Source organism: Vicugna pacos, chromosome 11 (genome assembly GCF_048564905.1).
Source record: "Vicugna pacos chromosome 11, VicPac4, whole genome shotgun sequence".
Taxonomy (NCBI): domain Eukaryota; kingdom Metazoa; phylum Chordata; class Mammalia; order Artiodactyla; family Camelidae; genus Vicugna; species Vicugna pacos.
Genome location: NC_132997.1, coordinates 49,266,516 through 49,291,067, shown reverse-complemented (window position 1 = coordinate 49,291,067; position 24,552 = coordinate 49,266,516). Strand labels below are relative to the sequence as shown.

The 24,552-nt window shown below is 38.6% G+C and overlaps 2 protein-coding genes across 21 annotated transcripts in view; both read right to left on the bottom strand.

Annotated features, from left to right (window-relative positions):
* The window catches only part of PPP3CB (protein phosphatase 3 catalytic subunit beta), a 43,614-nt gene extending 32,352 nt beyond the window's left edge, over positions 1–11,262 (bottom strand). For all 3 annotated transcript variants that reach the window (XM_006218988.2, XM_015251801.2, XM_006218989.3), the window contains exon 1: positions 11,042–11,262. In XM_006218988.2, coding sequence (XP_006219050.2) covers positions 11,042–11,126 — 85 coding nt within the window. In that variant the 5' untranslated portion in view covers positions 11,127–11,262. The remainder of the gene's footprint in view (positions 1–11,041) is intronic.
* A 1,700-nt stretch (positions 11,263–12,962) lies between these two features.
* The window catches only part of USP54 (ubiquitin specific peptidase 54), a 120,253-nt gene continuing 108,663 nt past the window's right edge, over positions 12,963–24,552 (bottom strand). For 13 of the 18 annotated variants that reach the window (XM_072971300.1, XM_031682296.2, XM_072971311.1 and 10 more), the window contains 4 exons: positions 20,194–20,312; positions 19,734–19,874; positions 16,318–16,504; positions 12,963–14,278 (listed from right to left, as the gene is read on the bottom strand). In XM_072971300.1, the coding sequence (XP_072827401.1) occupies positions 13,719–14,278; positions 16,318–16,504; positions 19,734–19,874; positions 20,194–20,312 (1,007 nt within the window). In that variant the 3' untranslated portion in view covers positions 12,963–13,718. Of the gene's footprint in view, positions 14,279–16,317; positions 16,505–17,621; positions 17,754–19,733; positions 19,875–20,193; positions 20,313–24,552 lie in introns of those variants that run through there. The other 5 variants (XM_072971309.1, XM_072971313.1, XM_072971315.1 and 2 more) reach the window with 2 other exon arrangements.

Below are 24,552 nucleotides of genomic sequence, written 5' to 3'. Positions count from 1 at the left end.
ACTTAATACCACATAAGCTTGAATAGAAAGAAATCCCAAATATAATAATCCACCATGTTCCTAATAAGAATATATAAAACAGTGCCTTTTGGCCAACTTGAATAGAAACTTCTAGGGAGGCAGATAAATACCCAAATGCTTACTTACAAAATTTAATTTAGATGCACATATAGATTTAAAATAACACTGATACTGACACAACATTGTAAACTGACTATAACTCAATAAAAAATGTTTAAAAAATACAAAATAAATAAATAACATTGATAAATAATAATTTTGAAATACTGTTTTTTCCTCCTACCTTCACGTTTCACTTTCATTCAAAATCTTTACAAACATTTTTGACATCAGTATATTCCTTACCTTTGGATTCACTTTTTGAGTCATCTAACACAATTTTCAAAAGCAAATAATCCTAATTTCCACTTTAGTTGAGATACAGCAATTTTTGCACACATGTACAATGAATGCTATCACGGCAAATTTTTCCTAAACCACAGTTTTCACTTGTCTAACTACTGAAATAGTTGGCCTTTTTATTCCTGTAGTATATATTTACAATTTCCACAAGTAATCACCAACTATACTGTTTTAAACTGTTACTTGTTAAATGGAATGGAAAACATGAAGGTCTATATTCAGTGGCATCTACCACAGTTTTGAGGTCATGTATCTGGGAAAAATATATTTGTTAAAACTTTTTATTTCTTTTTTACTGAATCCAACAAACACCCTCTTTATACATTCAAAATCAGCTTGGACTGAAGTAGTTTAAGGCTCTTTACCAAATAGTACTTCATTTTTCAAAATAAAGAAAGCAAGAGAGAAATTTATAATAAGAATCTAGTCTACATACAGACTCAAATGTAAGGCAGCTCCCTCTTTTCTGAAATAAAAACTATTTTTAGAAAAAACTCGCTTTATACTCAGGCATATAGTATATAGTATTTTCTTAATGTTTCAGGGTTATCACTGTGATTATCAATTATTACATAGATGACCAGAAAAGCACAGGACCAACTGCTTATTCATAGTTCAATTTAAAGTAACTAAAAACAGGGGGCTGGGTTAGAATTATATCAATTACCTAAGAAATAATAATAAATAACTAAACTCACTTTATACTCAGGCATATAGTATATAGTATTTCCTTAATGTTTCAGGGTTGTCACTGTGATTATCAATTATTATATAGACAACTGGAGAAGTATAGGACCAACTGCTTCTTCATAGTTCAATTTAAAGTAACTAAAAACAGGAGGCTGGGTTAGAATTATATCAATTACCTAAGAAATAATAATAAATAACCACATTCTCACAAGAGGAAAAAAAAATTTAGGAAGAACTCAATCCTTCAGAAGTGAGATAAGAACTAAGGCAGAGGGATATCAACCATTTCTAAAAGACTTTGAAATCATCAATTCCTCTTGCTTTCTTCTTTTTTTTTTTGACACTTAGTACAACGAAACTTGAATATGCTTTTCTCTCCACTTTGTTAGAACACACTTACTACAATAACTTTTTACTGCACTTAGAACAAGGGATTAAAATACATTTTGTTCCCCCAAATATAGTATGTCTAGATTCTAATAAACTAAAATCTTGTGTTAATGTATGTTTTTCTCCAACTAAAGATTAAACAAACCATTATACTATATGCTATAACCAAATTTGCCCCATCAGTAAACCAATTGTTTAAAAATTACCAAAACTAATAACTGATTACTAAATAAATCAAAAATTACTTTTGAGACATTATAAAAATGAGTTTAAATATCTCTTAAATACAAATTTCTGAGATCAAGACGGGATCATATTTTTCTCATCAGGCCAAGAGAATTTTTTTTATCACTTCAGGAAAAGAAACACTGTTTAAGATGCTGCATTCTAGATTATGTATACTTCCTAATAACCAACAACCTAATTCCACCAATGGCTGAATTTTGTTCAAAATATAGAACTTCCTAAAAATCCATCTAGGAGACCATCCCTCTCCTCCTGACTCAGCCAGTCACCCAAGGTACTGCACATTTTCATGCACGTTGTCAAAGCCCCACTGAAAGTCACACTGAAGTATTGCCCCTCTTTAACCAAGAGCCAGAATGTCTTTATTCATCTGGCGAAAAAAAAAAAAGTATCAACTGCCTCCAGACCTATGCTTTTTCACTTCTTTTTCAACTCAAGGCATACTTTTACATTTCAAGACCCGCTGGGGTCTCTTTAAAGGATTGGGCACAGGTTGAGGAGTGAAGAAATGCCACCATAGATAAAAACAGAAGGAAAGTAACGATCACTCTTGTTCTAACCACACAACACTAAAAGTGGAGAAGAGTGAGTTTCAAAAGAATACGATTTAATGTATCAGTAAATAAGAAAATAAGACGCAAAAGGCATGTACTCTTCGGAAGCTAGAGAAAGAAGACACAGAATGTGATCTGACTAAGCAAAAGAAAACTGACCAAACAGAATTTGTTGCCTAACAGGCAGTTAATTACTGACTTTGTTGGTCAATAGAGGGCTACATTTTTTTCATCAAAAATTAATATTCTCAACTACTACTGTTTTGCAACTCCTAAGGTACTTTAAAAGCATTTCCATCTATTTTCAGGTTATAAAGTTTTCTCTCCTAATCAATCCCCTTCTGGATACCTCTGCTTCCTACAGTTTTGAAGTTATTCCACCACCTACCAACTTTTTAAACAACATCCTGAATTGTTTTGTCCTTTCATCCTACTTGCAAAACTCCAATTCTTGGATGAGTTAGCTTCTAAACTTGGATGCTAAGTATAAAATCATCAAAATAGCTCAGTACTACTACAACTTCATGGTCTCAAACTTAGTTGTTCATTGGCACTTGCCAGCAATCCTATTAAACATTCTAGTCTGTGTCTTCTCCCACTCTCCTCAGTGGAGATTTTAAATGGTCACATCTTCCCTGAACGCTTCACTTACTTTATCTCTTACTCAGTAATAAACTTTGCATCCAATTTCAGAGAAGATGGAGGCCCCCAAACCAAATTTCACATTTCTACCCCTTTCTAACCACAACCACGGCAGTATTCATTTTTACATTTTTTCCTATCACAAGGAAGAGGCATTCCTTTCATCCAGTATAAAACATTCTACTGCGCTCTGAATCCCACTCCTCCAACCTTTTATCTTCAATCACCCTTCTCACCCCATCCATGCCCCTATTCTGTTTCTTCTGCCTCTGACTCACTATTGGATCTTTCCTTAGAGCAGATAAACAGTCAACCTTCCATAACCACAGGTTCTCATGTATGGATTCAATCAACTACAGATAGAAAATATTTAAAAAATAAAATTCCAGAAAGTCCTAAGAAGCAAAACTTGAATTTGCCTCTCTAGCAACTATTTACATAGCATTTGCACTGTATTAGGTACTATAAGTAATTTAGAGATGATTTAAAGTACATATTTAAAGGATGTGGGCAGGTTATATGCTAATACTAAACCATCTTACATAAGGGACTTCAGCATCCACGATTTTGGAATGGGGAGGGGTGTTCTGGAACTAATTCCCAAAGGATACAGAGAGGCAACTATACTTAAGTCTCTATGATCTTAAAAACAACTCAAATAAGCAACTCTCCCTCACTCCTCATCTCTGTTTCTGCTGTATATATATATATATATATATATATATATATATATATATATCCCTTATTTTACAAATAAGCTTCTTGAAATAGTAATCTACAGTGGATATCTTCATTTTATCACCCTTTTGTCAGTTTTCCTCAATCTACATTTATCTGACTTCTGCACTATTTCTCTATCTTGTAACTCTCTCCTCTTTTGGGTTCTTGAAATCACTCCCCTGGCTTTTCTCTTAATTCTCTGGTCATACCTAATCAGCTTACTTCATGAACTTCTAGTCCTTTTCATGATCTTATGGCAGTGTGTGTCCTCGGATTCCATCCTTGGCCCTCATATCACACTCATTTATAACCACAGCTTCAACTAAAATCTATATTTTGTGGACTCCCAAATATATTATTCAGTACAGACCCTGCCACTAAACTCCAGATCCTTATTAAACTGTCAAATATCTCCACTTGGATGTTAGATAGATACCTTAACATGTCCAAAACTTAATGTATGGTCTTTCCCTCTATCATTAACATAGTTACCCATTCGGAAATTATCCTAGAAGTCTCTTTCTTCCTCACCCTAAACATGGCCAACAGGTCCTAAATAATTCTCTGATCTGTTTTTGTTCCTTTGGTCCAAAGACACTGAATAAGGACCTTTTTTCCCCCTAAAATTACTAAAATTTTTTCAATTTTGCCCATGCTCCACAGCAACTCAGAATATTCTCTTTAAAATTCAAATCTCAACGTTCTCCTGTTTTAAGATTGACTTCATCACATAAAACTCAAATTCTGTATCTTAACATGTCATATGAGATCCCTTGTGATCTGGCCCTTGCCTACATTTCCAGTCTTCACCTTCTGCCACTCATATTCCAGACACATTCTATACTCCATTTTATTTTCATTTTTGAAATTATATCACTTTAAAAAAATCTCTGTATTGTGCACACCGTATTGTTTGGGGGTACACTATTCCCATCTTTTGTCTAACTTCTCCTTGTCCTTAAACCTCATTTCATTTCAGCATTCCAATTCTTGAAAACTTTTCCCATTTCCAGGCTAAGTTAATGGTGCCTCCTCTTTGTGGTCCCATAGCAAAGCATATGATGCATACCCACATCATGTCACTTACAAACTGTATTGTAAGCATCTGTCTCCCCCACAAGCTTATGAGCTCCTGAAGGGAAAGCTGTTTTTTATCTCTACATAGCTAACGATTAGAACATAGAACATCAAACTAATGAATGTTTACTGAATTAATGATATATCAGTCATTATTTCTAAAATACTGCTTATCTTTACACTAATTTATGTAGCCATAACAATATTTTATAGTGCTTTATTTACACTTTACAAAGTGCTTTCACATACATAATCCTACATGATTTTCAGAGACATCCTGTGAGTTTGGTATGGCAAGTTTTATCTCAATTTCACAAATGGGATAACAGGTTTAGATAAGTTAAATGGCTCTCATAAGGAGTAGAGCTGTGATTGAAATTGATGTCTTCAGAATGCTACTCCAATACCATTTGTCTTATACCAATATAATGATAATGCTCTTCTGACTAAAAGAGTCAACAAAAGTCTTCTCATCATGAAAAATAGTATAATCCATTAGTTGCCAGGGTAGAAGCAGGCACTGGCCACATGATCAAAGGAAAGATTCAATAAATTCTACAGCACTGTCTTCAAATGTTCCAGGTATCCCTCAGGTTCCTTTTAATTTGTGGTGGTCTTTTGAATGTAATATCTTTCCTTCAAAATTGGTTCCCCTTCCTGGCTTATTTTTGTTATGGTATCATCATTCTCTGTCTCTCAAACTTAAAATTTTGGTTATCATTCTCTTTCTGGACTCCAAGTCCTAATGATTCTTCAAATTCTCTGTCTCTTTTTTTTTTAACATCTCCATTGCTGCAATGCTAGTTCAAGTTCTTATCATTTGTGTACTAGAAAAATCTAACCACACCCTACTTTTCCACTCCCTTGATTGTACAAAGCACAGCTAGATTAACCTACTCAAAAATCTGGAGTAGTTTAAGGACTAAAGAAAAAACAAGAAAAAAAGCCTGAATTTACTTTCAAAGTCCTTCTTACCCTAACCATTCCCAGCCTCTTAAGTATCAGTCCAATCTTTGACTCCAACTACATTTGCTCAATTTAAACAATCACGAAAGCAAGAATAACTGTTTTCTTAAAAAGGCTTGCTCTTTCACCTGTTTCATTCTCATACCCAGTCACTGATCCAATATATCTACTTTCTAGTATCACTTAGAATTTGTGTCACATCTGGTTTCTGTCTTTCTCTTAATTCATGCCATGGTCATTCTGCACCTGGACTACCTCATTAATATTCTGACACTTTGATTTAAGCCTCTCCCATTCTAGTATTGTGTTCTACACAATATCACGTTAGCTTTCAAAAACCAAGATCTACTTTAAAACCTTCAATAATAATAATGGTAATGGCTATCTTGTGCCAAGCACTGTGATACAAATTTTATATGAACTGTCTCTATTAATTCTTCAAAAATCCCATAATAATATTTTATTAACTCTATTTTGCAGATGAGAAAATTGAGGATTGGTGATATTAAGTATCTCGTCCTCAGAGAAAAGGTTATTAAGGTAGAACTAGGATTCAAATCCAAGCAGTCTGACTCCACAGGGCCTTAACCATCCAGTGTTCTTAACCATCTAAAGGCTATACTGCTTATCAGTTTAAGTTTCAGATCCTCAACTTGGTGTACAAAATATCCTTTCCAACTTCATCTCCTGCTACTCCTTGCCAGAACTTTACACAATACTACCACACATTTCATGCTTTTTTCAACCTCTGTGTCTTGCTGCTCCTGTCTTCTCTACCAGAAAATATTTTCTCTGCTCCAGCTCTACCTTCTATCTGGAGAAATTCTACTTATCCTTCAAGGCTCATCTCAAAACATAATCCTTTCAGTGAAGCTTAGAATCTCTCCAAGTAAGACGGTCAATTCCTTCTTTACAGCTCCAGGAGCACTTTGTACCTAATTATTACATCAATTTATTTGCAATAATGTCTCCCCTACTAGACTGCTTCCAAGAGAATCTATCATAATATATCAAATTTAATTCTGTCTCCTTAATGCCTAATATAACGTCTGGTACAAAGCAGGAACTCCGTAAATGTTGTACAAATAAATGGTCCCAATCCCCTGCCTATTTGAATCCTACCCATCATTCAAGGCCTCTTTTCTCCTAGACCACTCCAGTCCAGAGACATCACTCCCTCTTTTGAACTCAACTCCCCAGATCTGCCATTTATCTGGCAATTATTAATCACACCCAGCCTTATGACATAAATAATCAACCTTTCATGACTACTTATTTCCCCAAGGACCAAGATTGTATTTTAGCTTTTATACTTCTGTTGTTTCCTTACTTTTTAGCTATACAGCAAGCATTAAATATTTGCTATTTGATAACTCTGAACTTCCAAAGTAAATTTTACCTACAAGTATGCCAATGAGCTTTAGCTTATTTAATCTCTATATATAAACAAACATTTTATGATGAAATCAAGTCATATGATTGGCACTAAAACACACTTCATCTAATAAACCAAGAATCTTTCACCAACTTTTCCTTACACCAATTCATTCAATAACTCCGGAACCTGAAGCTTTTGCCTCACTACTGAGCAGCTGTATTTCTTCCCTGGCATTTTCGTTCTAAGATGACTTGTTACCACAGTGTTCTCTTTCCCCCTCATGCTCTTTTTCACATACACATACACACACACACACACACACACACACACAATATTCTCTGTTCCTCTGCTTTCTCTAGGACACATGGTACTGAAGATTTATTTTAGTAAGCATACTAAACAGCTTAATGAGGGTGGAAAGAAAAAGAAAAATCATTTTCAGAGTCATCTTTTTTAGATAGGTAAGTCTACAAAATAGATTTTGTAAGCAAAAATTAAAATTCAAGTTGCTTTAAAACATTATGAAATAGAACTAGTTAAAAAACACTTCAGTAGCTATGTGACCCCAAGACCAATGCGAGTCATCTAAAAATCTGTAATGAAAATAAGCAATCCTAATAAAGCTAAGGTACTGGAAAACACTTTAGCCAAATGACCTCAGAGATATAAGCAGGGCAGCTGGCAACAGAACCTAAATGAATCATAAGGCTGCCCATCATATATATAACAGCTTAAAAAACTTATCAACACACACACTTCAGCATTTTGGTTCACTCCTGAGAGTCCAGAAACTTAAACAATAAGGTTAATATAACCTGGGAAATAAAGAAAACATGTTGAATGCAAAAGAAAGTAAGTCACACTGTGGGTGCTAAAAAGAACATAAATATAACATAGACAATGCACTGCAAGTTATAAAGGTCAATTTGTGTATCAAGACTAATACATTTAATAATCTCAAGGGATAATCTAGTTTTACAAATCTGGGAGCTTGTCTATACAGCAAAAAGTACAAACATTTTTAAAGGAGGGTGGGGAATACGTCAGTGGTAAGAGTACATGCTTAGCATGCATGAGATTCTGGGTTCAACCCCCAGTACCCTTATTTAAAAAAAAAGTTTTTTATTTTTTTATTTTTTAAAGTATCTAGAAAGAAAAGGAAGTAGCTGGACAATTCAGGTCAAGTAAATTTCCGGGGATGCAATATATGTAAGTTTAAGGTTTTAGGTTTTATTAGCCACACCAATTTTGCTGATGTGGCAGTAAAGCACTCAAGCAGATATAATTAGCTGTTTTTCCTCGTTTGTTTCTGTTTTCTTATTTCCAATTTCTTATCTGAGCTAACGATAGAAAAATGCTTGACAGAAAATAGTTAAGAGGGCATGTTATCTCACCTAAACCACGTGGGCTACATCAACTTTCAAACAGAAAAATCTGACCAGAGCCAGCAGCTGGAGTAGGCTCAGAACTGAACTGCTTTAACTAACCAGGAAAACTAATCAACCATAATCTGTGATATGGAATTACCACCAATGATTTTAGTGAATAGATAATTTATACATGAATCACGTGCAGTATTCCAAGATCTCAAACTTCACATGAAGTGAATTTCTTCTGTTACTAAACACAAAAGGATACATTTTCCCTTGAAAACCTGTATGACCATAAAATATAGGCCTCCCTACTAAAAGTGTAAAAGCATAAAATTTAGAGACAAGAAAGAAAACTTTCAGGTAGTAAAAGACTTCTTATGTTCAATGCCAATGATGGTCTCCGTAACATTACTACTATGAAATGGTACAGAAGCCAAATAAGCACATACTGGACTTAAAAGAAATCTGGATTTTAACATGTTAAACTTAAGTTGAAATAGCACTGTGGTCATGTATCTTCAGGAAACTGGTGTTCTTTGTCATCAAGTGCAACATTATAGCACAATTATTGAATGAGGACAGCAAGAAAAGAAGCTTGAAGGTGAAATCTAAAAGCATGCTTCTGTGTGAAAGGTTAAGTTTCCCAGTAACATCCAAGGCAGCCAGAGATGAGAATCCATGAGCCATGCAAACTAGTCTGTTAAACACCATCTCTAAGCATGTGGTCCATATCAGTCATTTCATTGCCTAACACATTCTATAAAGAAATGAAAGCTGTCTTTAGGAATATACTACTAAGCACATGAGATCTTATATCCATGAGCTCTACTTAAGTATAATTTTTCTATACCAACAAACTCCTGTTAACCTAAATCGAACGACTTTTATTCCATATCAATAAACTGCGAACATGACACTGTCTTGCATTCACAACTCATCCCTAAGGAATATGCCTTATGTTTAGAATCGTATTCTTACCGTATTAAAGCAGTACAGGGGGAATATTACCACATATGTGACAAAAAACAAGTAGATTCATAAGCATAAGGATACCATTAAATCACTGTTCAAGGATGTGACTGGTTGTCCCATCTAATTGTAGGGTGGAATGTGCCCAGGGAAATTAACATATAGCACAGGTATACAGTCAGAAAACGAAGAGGCAGCCTATGTCTCCTACTCCCAACCCCTACAAAACTTCAGGATTTCATGATAGGATGAATACATGAACTACCAATCTTTTTTCTTTCTCTTTTTAAAAAGATTTCTCAGGACAAGGATTCCATGGACTCTTTATGTAGCTCATTCCAATGCCTGGCCCAAATAGATAACTACTAAGTTTTAAAAATTATCTACATAAGCCTAGATGCAAATCAGTGTTGTTATTAAAGGAGGCTCAAATTGAAAAATTTAAATTAAAAAACCACAAAGGAAGGTTTTCTTGTTTATAAATATTTTAATGGAAACACATCTAGTCAGATTTCCAAAACTGGGCTAACAGTTACTTAAACATTGTGCCAGTATATTTGAGAAGCTGAATGAAAAATAAATAAATCAAATAAAGTATCTATCTTTCAAAAATAAACGTGATACAATAAAGAAAACTTTATTCTAAAGTGATTTCAATTTATTGACCAAGCTAACTGGTAAAGAAAAATCCTTTCAAATTATGTTTTTCACCTCCACAGCAGTGTTTGAAGTTGATGGGCTCTCCCAGAGAGCAAGGAAATCTTAAATAACTCTCAATTAGCCTTCATTTCTCTGATTTAATATGCTGACCTGTTGTCGTTCAACATCCATAAATTCTGCCCCAGCTGAGAAATATTAACTTTTTCTTCTAGGAGGAGTGTGTAGGTGTCTGCCTGCAGGGGAGGGGTAACCCCTTTTGGCCTCTGACCAGTGTTTTCTAAGTAAATGCTTCTTCCCATCCACGAGGATTTTTTCTTTTCTGCTGCCTTTTCTCTATCTGTTCTGCACGTAAAGCTGGGGCCCCCAAATTCCGGTTCGTCCTTTCACCCTTGTCCAATCCCATACGATCCCCCCGATTTCCGCGCGAGGTGACACCGCTCGGCCGAGCGCGAACCCCTGCGGCTGGCGCTAACTAGGCGCGAATGGGCCGGACGGCTGTCACTGGGGAGCACGCGTGGGCCAAAGCCGAGGTGATTTCTGACTGCTCATCGCCTGGCCCCGCGTGGCTGAAGGTCTCCAAGCCCCTCGGTCCGCGTCGGCAAGCCAGGCGTGCAGCTGTCGCGGTGCAGGAAGCTAATCGCGGCCTCTGGGCCGCTTTGACAGGCCGAGTAGGAAAAGAAAGGGGCTCACTGCGGCTAGCAGCCTCACCCCTTCGGCTAGGAGACCTCGAGAGCGAAACCCCCGCCCTGGTCTGAAGGCAAGCGAGAGACCCGGAGCCGCCGCCACCGACTCAGCCCAGCCCAGCTCAGCAGGGGCCCGCCCAGGGGCCACTCCCAAAGGGAGACAGCCAGTCACTCGCCCGCCCTTCCGGGCCCGCTCCGGAGGGGACGGTCTCCCGCCCGCCCTCACACAGCTCCTCAGGCCAGGCCCCCAGGGCTTCGTCCACCTCTCACCTTTGACGACGCGGTCAGCCCCGGGAGGGGGCGGCGGGGGCGGGGGTGGGGGCGGTGCAGCCCGGGCCGGCTCCGGGGCGGCCATGCTGGGCCCGGGGCTCGGCTAGGCGCTGGGCCGGGCGGGGTTGGGGGCGGGGGCGGCGGCTACCAGAGCCAAGCGGCGGCGCCGCCGGGGAACATGGCGGATCCTCTTTTCCCTACAGAGGGGCTAAGACCGGCATGCACCGCGCGTGCGGGGGCGGGGGCGGAGCAGGCTCTAGGGACTTGGGCAAAATTACTGAAGCTAGGAGAGAAACAGGACGAGGCCAAGGGATCAGATTAAAATTCTGGGCAGGCAGAAACTGTGAGGAGAGGTGGCTGGCTGTAGCTAGTTGCTACTGTGAAAGTGCTAGGGAACACGACACCGGCTTTCATGGAGCTCCCAGTAAGATGGGAAGACTTGATTAAACCTAAGAATCTCCTGCTAATAGAGAAATAAATGTATAACAAATTGGCTGCCAGATCGGGGTACTTTAGTTGGTAAGTGGCAGGAGAAATAGAGGTATTCTAGGTTCTAGAGAGAAGCAACGGTTCAAAATAGTTTGAGAGAGAATCTGGAATTGTCAAGAGGCTGAAGGCACAAAGCAAGAATTCAGGTAGAGCGGACTAAACTCCAAGGGTTAAGAATCAAAACAGGTAAGAGGAAAGGAAGGGATGACACCAAGAGATGTTAAGAGTCTACAGAATTTACCTGAAAAAGACACAGCCTCCCTCTTGATTCATTCAGAGAATAGATTTCGAAGGCCGAGGAGTAAATAGGGAATTGGAAATTAGTTCCTCATAAGAAATACCTCACAGTGTATTTCTGTGCACATACACAATGTGGGCCCAGGAAACTTACAGAAGAGAGATGGGCATTCATATGGAAGGGGTAGTGGTACTAGAACTGACTGTTCAATTAATAATTATTGGAAGAGTGTGTGTGACACAAGGAGATGTACTGAATCATGAACAGAGATCAGCATATAACCTAAGATCTATATATATCTTGATGGCATGGGATCCAAGTGGGATAGGGTGAGAAATTCCTGCCTATCCTTCTGCTCAATACTACATGTGCTTAGAATCTGTTCATAATGGACGGTGATAATTAGGTAAGCAGTGGTCCAAAGGTCTCAAAGAGCTCCTTTCTACCTCTTCATTTTGTCAATCTCAATGATCCTGAAACCTGAGGTAAAAGAGGAGAAAAGTGCCCAATAAATGTTCTTTGCAAAGGGAGCCCACAAAATATCTTTCAGAGGGAGATGAATTTGGGAGTGAGGCAGGGGTGAAAATGGATCTTTCCGGCATGGAAGTGCAGTAATTCCACAGGGGAAGGGGAGGGGCAGCCATGGGAAGAGAGCAAGGAAGGGATTAGAGGCATATCACAAACTTGTAGAGGGAGGGCACCAAGAGTAAATAAAGCACAAGCGAGTTTGTAAGAGGAGTTTGAATCCCCAGAAAATTTCCCTAGAGGGAAGGAGAAAGTGTGTAATGTGTTGAGTGCCTCTTGGCAGGAAAGGGATAGAAATTATACTAGCAGCAATAATAAGGAAAGTCACTCCATACTAGGACCCATTGATTCATACCTTGAATATATACCCTTCAACTATCCTTCAAAGTCCTCTTTAGCTCCTTCCTCACTTTCACTCAGTCAAAAGCCATATATATATATATATATATATATACACACACACACACATACATATACATATATATACACATAAATACATATGTGTGTGTATGTATGTATGTATATATAATTTTTTATGCCATGGTTCTCTCTTTGAGAGCCCCAAGCCACTGGGAATTGGTATTTCTTGCTTCTCCAAGCCTCCCCACCCCAATACAAAAAAGCAAGAGCATACAAAAGGAATTAAATAGACAACTGAATGACCAGGAATTAAATAGAACTATCTTATAGATTTATTAATGAAAAATACTTTACAAAAACAGTATGTTTGGCCCTAAAATAGTTTAGCTGACTCTGAGGGTTTACAACGGCGACTGAGCAAGTGGCAGTAATGGCTCTGCTGCTGAGGACAGGAGGGTATGTTAGTGTGCCTGAATCCATCTGTTCAAACGACCAAATGTTATGTTAGCAGCTCTGCATTCTAGGCCTAAGCTTTGGGGCAGAGGGAAGGCTGACCATCTGGGCAGGTGGACTAGCCTGAATGATGTGGTCAGAACCAACCACAGGGCTACATGTCTCTCCCAGGAAGGGGGATGGGGAAGACAGAAGGTCAGATAATAGGGATAGGGGATAAAACGAAGAACAGAAGCTGGTAATGTAGTAGGGAACAAAGGATAAGGGCTTAGGTGCAGGTAGGGGCATAGAGTATCCAGGAATAAAGTGTTGACCCTAAAATCCTAAGGAATGGCTAATGTCCAAAGTAATATGGATTTATCTTTAAAGTGGGTCAAATAAAGCCCTACACAGCAGCTGCTTTCTTTTGCTAGGTGAATGGAAATTGGAATTTGAAATATTCTTTCTCAAAGAGCCAGGTCTCTTTAGGGGTTCCTGGCATCACTGGAAGAAACTGCCAGCTCTATGTTGAGATGAGACAAGAACAACCCCACAGGGATGCAGGGTACCAGCTCTGCTACAGTACAGTTTAATGGAGAAAACTGTGGCTTCAGGAGAGGAAAGGGGTGACTCTTACCACATGCTGTGCTGCAGGGCTCTAGCTCTGATCTGTTCTCTTCCTGGGGCATCTGCTAGGACAAACAGAAACTCCTCTCTCCCTGTCCTCCTGTGCCCAGATGGCAGGGCATAACTGCTTTGCCTCCAGTCATCATCTGGGGGCATATCTACTCTTCGAGGACCAGGGGCTCGAAACCCTGGAACAGGACTGGAATTCCAAGCTGACCTCAGGGGTACAGGAAGACTGCTTGATGGCGGACACACAAGGTGAACAATGGGAGGGTGGGAGGGTGAATGGGAAAGATCCCCCCAGGACTGAGCATGAGGAACCTGAAGGCCCTGGTGTCTTTCTGGTGGTGTGGCAGTGTGGGTTAGCTGAGGCTTGCATCCTGGAGTAGTCAGGAGTCTGGCCCCAATATGCTGGTTGGTCTCTGACCACGGTGCCCATGAAGCATCTGTTCTGGAATGGTGGGGGAGACTCCAGTAGTTCAAAGTCCTTCCTGTGCACTTGGCCCCTTCGGAAGTTTCACCCCTGTCACACATAGCCAGAAACTGCTGGACACTCCTCGAAGTTCCTGGGAAGAGAAAAGAAACCCAAAGATTGAGCATCTTCAACAAACCATTCTCCTTCCCAGAGGACCATTCCTGGCTGTCTCTCCCAACTCCCCACCTCTCCAAGAACATTCACACAAAGGAAAGAAAAACGTAGCTTTGCTTTTAATTTCATTTTTTAAAACTCTTAACATATACCAAAATCAAGTCTCTTACCTCCAACCTGGGCAAATGAAACAATCTCCTGGCTGTTGCCATACTTCTGTCTCACCCCACTATAATCCTTCCTCCAAAACACACACACACACACACACACACACACACACACACACACACGAATGGCTCCCTAATATTGCAAATGTCTATTCTCATTGTGACAACTCTACTCCTAAAGCCACCACTCAGCTTTTCTTAACATGGTACCTTCACACCAGATAAGCTGTCTCTGCTTACATTCTTGCTCCTTCTCTGGGATCTCTGCTTTTTTTTAATCCTGTATTTTTTTGTTTTGGTTTGGTTTTTTGGGAGGAGGTAATTAGGTTCATTTCTTTGTTTGTTTAGAGGAGGTAGTGGGGATTGAACCCAGGACCTTGTGCATGCTAAGCATAAGTTTTGTTTCTTCCTCATTTACTGGATAGAGGTGTTAATTTTTTTAAAAGCTTTAAAAAAAAAGAGTAATCAAATTATACCTTTTAATAATCTATATATAACAACATGAGAATTATATGAAAATGAATTGGCTCACAAAATAAAAATTTCTTTCAGGATAACTAAAGCTTTTTTCTTTATACCAAAACATTTTTGGCAGAACTCTCAAAGGATATACCCTCTCCCAAGATCTCTGCTTTTGTTCAGTCTACTCCCACACACATAATGTGGAATGCCTTTTCTATACATTGATTCCCCTTTACTTAAAAGAATCAAAATAATTAATTCTTCAAAAATCATTCTTAAAAACGCTTCTCATTCTTTATCTTAAAAGTTCCATCAACATCTATACTATACTTCTATATGTATGTATAGTCCAATTATTGAAACTTGGAGCTCTTTGAGAGCAGAAAGCTGCCTTCTTTCTCCCCTGTATTCACTGTAGCATTTGGTGCAGAGTGGGTTACAATAAATGCTGCCTGACTAATCAGATGCCCCCAACAATTGTCAAAGGAGGCTGGCTACCTGGCTGCTCCACTGAGAAAGGGGAAGTCCATTTATCCAGAAGGATTGCTTATCCTAAAATTTGAACACAAATATCAATAATACTATTCTATCTTCTGTTCCTAGAACAACCATCCCTTGCTCCAGGAATTTATATTCGTAGCCAAGGTTTCTCAACCTCGGCACTACTGATATCTTGGGCTAATAATTCTTTGTTGTGGGGGGTGATGGGGTGGGGAGTGTGCAGGGAAACTGCTCTGTGCATTGCAGGATGTTTAGCAGCACCCCTGGCCACTCTACCAACGAGATGCCATAGCACCTTCCCTTTCCCATTGAGAATCACTGCCTTAAACTGTAGATTCAGCCCATGAGGAGGAAAAGGAACAAATCCTGCTGTGGAAGGTCAAGGAAAGCCAGATGATGTTGCCTACCTGCCCCAGGATTGTCCAGGTCTATATACATGGTATGGGTATACCGTGTGCAGGGTCTCTCCAAGTCTCCCATTCAGTCCTTGTCTTCCTAAACTATCCTTTAACTGAGACTCAGGGGACAGAAGGAAAGAAAACCAGCTGATAGAGATGACACTTTCTGTTTGAGGGGATCCTAAAGACTCTGTATTAACTCCCTTTGGTCATTTAAAAGCATATCCTATCATGACTGAAGCAGTTCGTTTTCATGGGTAGTTAGATTCTGGGATCTCTGGTCTATATCATGTTGCCCAAGAAATAATTCAATCACAATTCATCTAGATCAATACTTGAACTTCAAAGCAGTATAATTCATATCCCTTTATAATCCCACCTTGGGACCCCTCTCCCCCCACCCTCAAAAGATGTACTGATTTGATCCTTCAAGATCCCTGGACGTGTACCACATTCTGGCCCATAATATTAGATTTGGGGAGAGTTACCTGGGGGTCTATGGGGCTCCCCTGCTACGCTGGGCATCAAGACATCTGGGGACAGGAACTGTGGTTGGGGTGGGTAGAGTTGGGAACCAAGGAGAAACACAGGAGGGTCATGGATGACAGGGAGGGAAGAGGAGCTGGAACAACGGTGCCCGGTTTCCAAAGGCTTTTTCCTCGCGTTTGATGAATCCTTATAATGAGACAAGACAAAAAACACAGAGATGAGGATTAACACACAGCAGGATATGGTTGGGTAAACACAGTGAGGCAAGCAGGGGCAGATGGAGGAAACTAGAGCACAAACATGCCTTAATCTAGAGAGAGACCCAATTTACTCATCACTCTCCCCATCAGCCCCTCTAGGAAACATCCTGACCACTATGAACTGGAGACACCAAACTGCAGATGCTTTCCCCCTAACCTGTCTTCCTCATAATCCTCATAACCTTCCCAATCCTACCATCAAGGTCTAGCAAACTCCTTAATGCTAACAGGAGAGTTAGAGAGATTGAGATAGAAATTTGAAATGAGAGAAATTCAGAAAGCCTGAGAGGTTGAAAAAGAAAATTCTATACTCTCTCTTAATATTGGAAACTAAAATATATTTCCCAAAATCAAAAATCAAAAACTCTACTACTCCATCTCCTATCACTGCTACAGTCCACAGCTTCCTCTTTTGCCTGTCAAGTTTGTACCCATTGATGCTTATGACCTGCTCTATACTCCATTAGTCATTCACTTTTATGCAAAGTCTCAGAAATATCCCCTTTAACATCTAAAACAATATGTCCAAAATCGAATCAACATTCTTCCAAACTCCTCCTCCTGGTACCATATTTTCTTAAGTCACCTAGACTCAAATGTTGACACTGCCCTTGATTTTGCACTTTTCACCCACAATTCCATTAGTTGCCTTTGCCAAGTCTTGTCATTTCTACCTATAGGTTTTATATTTAAACTCATCTGGACCACTTCAACAGCCTCCAGTCTAATCTTCCTATCTCCAGCCCACTACCTCCTTACTGTGGCCTGCAAGTTTGTCCCTGTGCAATATGGCGGTGCTCATCTTTCTCATTTTATCTCCTACCATTCCTGCGCCCTCTTTACAATCTAACCTTCTTAGTGTTCCTCAGACACACCAAGCTCATTCAGGGAGGGCCTTTACATTTTGTGTTTCTTTTACTGGGAATGTTCTTCCCACGGCTTACACCTTCACATCACAGAGGTCTCTGATCATACGTTACTTTCTTAAAGCTGATTTCCCTCACTACTCTATCAAAAATAGCCCTGAGAATAACCACTATTACCTCTTCTTATCCTTTTGCTTTGTTTAATTCTTCTTTATCACACATTATCTGGGGTTTCCTTGTTTATTGTCTTTCTCTCCTAGTAGGATACATTTCTTTTCACTCCAGTATCCCCAGCACCTTGAACAGCACCTGGAATATTACAGGCACTTAATAAATGATATGTTAAATAAAATAATATTTATGCCAGTGTATCTTATTTCCTTTACGAGACTGTAAGATACTCAAAGGCAGAATTTGTGTTCTTTCATCCGTGTGTGCTCATAGCACCCACACCACGTGGCACATGGCATGCATTTACCGTACAGCCTAAGGACCAGGTGGCAGTCCTCTCAGCATGTGACAGAGCCACAGAAGAAAGAGACACTTCTATCTCTCTGGTCTCTTTTACCAAGTCTCTTTTTGAGATTCTTCAGAAAAACCACCTTAAATCTGATACTTTCAGGGATATGTCCTGTTTCCTCTCCTCTTTTTGCCAATACTCTTTTCTTCTTTCCAATGGCTGTGATTCTCAAATCTCACTTTCAAGTTTATATGTCTTACCACCAAAGGTCTATCAGATATCTCCACTCAAGCTTAATATATCCAAAATTACACATATCTCTCCCCTCTAATACATTCCTGCTTTTCTACTCTCAAATATGTCATTTTCAACCCATAATTCCTGGATAGCATCCTTGATTCTCCACTCCCCATATCCAGGCAAGCAGGCACCAAATACATTAACTTTTACTTCCTAATTGGCTCTCTAATATGTCCACTTCTCTCTATCCTCCCAAACTCCTTACTATGGTTCATAATATGACATGTTTATATTCTTTCCTGTCTCACTTGTCAACACTCTCCATCCTTCCCTCGCCAGACTCTAATCCTGCCATACCACTGAGTTTCCTTTAACTCAGTTAATATCTGCTTTAGGTCCCTTTATCTGCTATATTCTTCTTACTTCCTCCAGGAAGCCTTCCCTGATGCCTCAAGACTGGTTTACATGTCCCTTCTATTATGCTTCCATAGCATTAAATCCTATCATATTATAATTGTTTATTTATCTATCTCCCTCAGTAGACTGTAAAGTCATGAGAGCAGGGGCTGTAGCTCACTCACCACTGTATCCCCAGCACCTGGCACAATTATCTAGCACATAAGCTCAAAATACATTTGCTTAAAAAAATTTATCAATGAATAAATGAATGATACAGAAGTCAGGACAAAGGAAACCAGCTCTCCTAAGAAAATAACAATTTGCCATTAAAGGTATATGAGAACAAATGCTGGGCAGAAAAGACCACATTTTCCAAAAAGAATAGCTTACTGTTCAGAGTTGTTTAGGAACTCATGAACAATAAATTGGAAAAACTGACTACCTCTTGGGAAGGAAACTGGATCTGAAGGACTGGTGGAACAGACTTAGTTTCCCTTTTGTATCTTTTTATTTTTTTACCACATATTTAAAGCCTGCTTTAAATTTTTATCACACTGACCTGGTGAACAAGCCTCAATGCACTGGTGCTTTGCATCCTGACCTCTCAAAAGGCACGATTTAGAAACCCAACTACTGAAACTATTTGAGTTTGCTGATCTCTGCTGACTTGGGTGTCCCTGTCCCTTTCACCTACAGATTGCTGCATTAATTCTACATGAAAAGCCCCCAGGATGAGGATTTTAACTCATTTTCCTTTTTTTTTTTCTTTTGCTAATGCGTATGCTTCATTTCATCTTGAAAGCACACTGGACCTCACTCAGTCATGTACTAGGGTGGGGAGGAAAAGATAAAACAATACTCCATCCCATCTCTTCTCTTCTTCCTTTGATTAGTGCAATGGGCTTTGACCCAGTCAGCGGCCATGGCTTCTCAGACTCCTCTCAAGGCCACTAGGATTCTTCTTACCCTGGGGAACTCTCTATACACCTTCCAGACTGCTACAGGGAAGGGACATTCCTCCAGGCTCCAAGTAAACGTATGTCAATAAAATAATGACTGTGTCCTCATTTTTGCTGAGTGCACATGGCTTTCCCCTAAATTACAACCTTCAGTTTCTCCTGCCCCTTCACCTGCACTATATTTTTAGAGAAAGAGGATGCTCTGAATAGGCAGACCCTGATTCTACTTACAAAACTGTGGGAAGAGACTGGGACCTCTTCCCTCTCTGAGACAACGGTGCCACTGAGACTGCGTGAGATGCGGCGAAAGTTCTCTGCACTGTACTGATCATCCTCCCCACACTGCCTGCTGGGGCCTCGGCAAGGTGCAGCCTTCAAACACACAGACACACACAGGCAGACACATAACACCAGACCTGTGAGTTTCCCACAGTGTACCCAGGGATATCGGAGAGAACTGGGTAAGAGACCCAGCAAATCACTAGTAGAGATCTAAATTAGATGTATTTGGAAGGTAGTGGCCATGTGGCAATCTCCTCTCATTCAAAATAAGCCCAATCATTGACCTTTTTAATAGCCCCACATTACCATGCCCCTGCCCTACCACCAACCCTACTATTCATCTCTCTCTCCACAATTCTTTCCCAACACACCACCCCATCCCCAGCACTTTAGCACCTGAGGCTGCTACCTGAGAAACAGACACTGTGCGGGCTTCATGGAGACTGTGCTCCATCTCTGCTGTTGGGGTCTTTGAGAGACCAAGCCCAGGGGCTGAGTGCAACCTCCTCCCCACACCATCTGTAGAGCCTGAGGAGGAAAACACATAAACAGAAATTGAAGTCATCTCTTCTCTTGGAGCCTAAACTCAGCCCGGCAGCACAAACTCAGAAGTTCTTGTTTCATTAAATAACAAATATGCATCCCTGAACCTAGTGGAGGATGGGCTCCTGATAGCTCCCTATAGGTCACAAGGATCTCAGACCACAGGCCTTGAAGAAGCTTGTAGAGAAGGGGCTCTGTGGACAGACAGCTGAATTGTAAGTACCATCAGCTTTGCTTGTGGCAGACTTGGGCCCAAGACACATAAAATATACAGAGAAAGTTATCTGACATAGTGATGCTCCAAGAGCATCTGCGATGACAAAGGAACTATTACCTCCAGTCTAGTTAGGAACTGAAAATTATCATAGCAATCATCTATGAAACCTCCTCATTTTACACAACAGGAAAATGAGTTCCAGAGTCTGACAGGTAGTAAGTAGCTTAAGCAGGATTAAAACTCAAGTCTCTTGATATTCACTTCCAATTAAGTACTATGGGCAGGAGTCTTCAGCAGCATTTTCTATGTGTAATGCTCTTTTATTTTCCCCATTAGCTTCTCTCAATCACTTAAATTCTAAACAGTCACTGAATGTTTATTTCTTCCTCAAAATCTCGCTAGACTGTTAAGAGATGACCTGCTCCAAACTGGATATGTGACTCCCAAGGGACTCGCCCCAATACAACTAATTAAGCCTTCCATTCTGAAAGTGCACACACCCTTGACCTACATTTGATATATGTCTATCACCAATTCATGTCTTGATTTGATATTTTGATTCTAATATGTTTATCTGGCTAAAGCATAATATTTTTGATACTGAGCTAGAAGATCAGTTATTTTTAATATTTTCCTGAGCTTAAAAGCAGTGCTTCTACTTCAGATTAATCTAGCACCTTTTAAAAATATAGCTTTATGTACCTCTCCACAGACCTACTGAATCAGAACCTTTGGGGTTGGAGACTGGAAATGTTTGTTTTTAAAAAGTTTCCACAAAAAGTATGAAAGAATATCCTCAAACATTATTGAGGAAATGAGAAATGTTCTAGTCTTCCTGAAAAGCAATCTAGAGATAACCATTAAGATTGAAAATACATTTACTCTCTTACCCAATAATTCCATTCCTGGGAATAAGAAGCAAAAATACCAGTTTATCGTGGAATTGTTTATAATGACCAAGAATTAGAAATAAAGTATAGTGCTCATCTATAGTAGAATGGCTAAATACATTACAACATCCTCAATATCAAATATTGTCCAGCCACTAAAAAGAATGAACTGAAAAGAAAAAAAAGAATAAATTGAGTTAAACTAGATGACTTGGAGGAATTTTCATCAAGTATGGTTGAGTCAAAAGAAAAAAATCTGTAATATTATCCCCAAACAAACAAAAAGACCCACACCATATATGTAGGTCTACATAGTATTATAAGAACAGAAAAATATAGAAATATTTATATTAGGTTATTGCCTGGGAAGGTAGGGAGATAAAAGGTAGGGACTGACATGAAGGGAGGAGAGCAAAACAAAAACTGTGTATAACAAAAATATCATGTGTCCCATGATCCCATTTTTGAAAATTATTTCTCTCTCTCTCTCTCTCTCTCTCTCTTTTAAGCCATTCCTCAGGTGACTATGATGGGTAGCCAGATTTAAGAATTATAGCTGTGATGGTTAGAACCTGGGGCTCCTCTTAGCAAGTCAAGTATGATTCTCACTTAGACAAGGAGGTGGCCATTGGAACCTCCTAAAGACAGGAGACTCTAATTCCTTTAAAGATATTTAAGCAGAAGTGGAGGTGGCCATCTGTAAGGAGTACTGTTGAGGGAACTTCTCAATTTGATAGAAAATTGAATTAGGTGACATCTATTCACTGATCAATGGTTAACAAGGACTACCAGACATTATGTATTTCTTGATATGATATAAGAAGTCAAAATACTGCCTCTGAAATATTCTCTTTTAAAAATTAGACCTGATTTTAATCAAGCCTTCTAGCCCTAAGTACCAAGTTATAGGAAAAAAGAGGGTCTAAAAGAACATGTTAAAAAAAAAAACAACAAAACTCTACTAAATATAATCAGCAAAATCTAGAATGTGGAAGATAAATAACCAAATTTCTTCAACAAATAAATGGCAAGGGGTAAAAAGAGACAGGAATCTTACAGGCTAAAAAAAGAGTATTGAGATATTATGAACAAAATGCAATGTATAGATCTTGTTTGGATCCTGATTTGAAATAAACCAACTGTGAAAAGACATCTGTGGGACAACTGAGAAAAGTTGAATACTAGGTAGTTACTGTATTAAGAAATTATTGTTAATTTTTTAGATATAATAATATCATAGTTCTGCCTTTTAAGAAAGAGTCTTTATTTCTAGAGATACATTACAAACTATTTATGGAGGAAATGATATAATGTCTGGGATTTTCTTTAAAATAATCCAGTGGGGAAGGGGAGGGGGTGGGTTGTTAATTCAAAATTGGCCATATGTTGATAACTGGCCAAGATAAATAACCACCGTGGAAGTCAATGATAAGTACACGGGGTGGGGGAAGGGCGTGGCTATATAACATTTACTCTTTACTTTTGAATATATTTGAAACTTCCTATAAAAAAAATTACTTTTTATTTTTAAGATGATGTCTGACCAGCTTCAAAATACTATGAAATAGTATTTAGAATATAGGTCATGGGCAGTGTTCATATAACTCTTCAGGAACTGTAATCATGTCAAAACTAATCCGATCACAAAATACCATACATCATAGATTTTATTTATATGAAATGTCCAAAATAAGCACTCTATAGACAGAAAATAGATTAGAGGTTGACTGGAGGAGTGGTTACTAATGGGTACAGGGTTTCTTTTGGGGGTGATGAAAAAACATTTTAAAACTGATTGTGGTAATGGCTGGACAACTCTGTGAATATACTAAAAAAAAAACATTGACTTATACACTTTAAATAGGTGACTTGTACACTATGTAAGTTATATATCAATAATGCTTTTTTTAAGTAATAAGAGAAAGACAAAAAACTATATGATTACACTCATATGTGGAATCTAAAAACAGCCAAACTCATAGCAACAGAATAGAATGGTAGTTGCCAGGGACTGGGAGTGGAGGAAATGGAGAGATGCCGGTCAAGGGGTACAAATTTCCAGTTATAAGATGGGTAAGTTCTGAGTATCTAATGTACAGTATCATGACTATTGTTTAAAGTACTGTATTACTATATACCTGAAAGTTGCTAAGATAGTAGATGTTAAATGTTTTTACCACAAAAATAATTGTAAGGAAGCGTGGTGATGGTTGTGTTAACTAACTTTATTGTGGTAATCATTTTGCAATGTATACCTGTATCAAACCATCATATTGTACACCTTAAACTTATACAATGCTGTTTGTCAACTATATCAGTAAAGTTGGGAGAAAAATTTATTTGGTGCTTAATAAATGCTTCATAATAAGATAAAGAAAGACTCCCCTAAAGATATCTTCTGACAGATATGGTATTTTCCTTCATCATCCACTTCTTGATTTATTACACCTGATCTCTTCTTTATCCTGTGTCTTGACAGTTCTTAAAGACAATTTAAAAAAGACTCAAAACAAAATAAAGCCTGGTTTGGTTGACAAGTTATCTTGAGACTTGATTAAATGAATGGATTTTAAAAATTAGTTTTTGCTCACTATTACGTTAAAAACTAACAGTTGATAGGTAGTCTTTTATATTGCTTTAAGAAGTATAATCTTCCTGAATTTGCTAGTATGTATCAAGAGATTTTTAAAAGTTTATAACCTTCAACTAGTTATTGCCCTTCTAAGAGTTTATTTTAAGGAGTTTATCAGAAATGTGGCCAAACACTTAGGTATAAAGATATTCATCACAGTGCTATCCTAACAAAAAATTGGAGTTAACTTAAATATTCAAAGACAGTAGAATGGTTGAATATATTTGGTACATTCATATGCAACATATCATAGTTATTAAAAGTAGTGTTTTTTTCCAAAAGGAAAATGCTCATGGATATAAAAAAGTTATGTGACTAAGCTGTATATATATACATATTATAATGATCCTGCTTTTTATAAAAATAAAACAAATAATATATAATACATACACATAAGAAACCAAGCTAGAAGTAAATCCATGAATTACTGAAGGGTTATCAATGATTTTTGTTACTTTATGTATTTTCTAATGAAATGAAAATGTT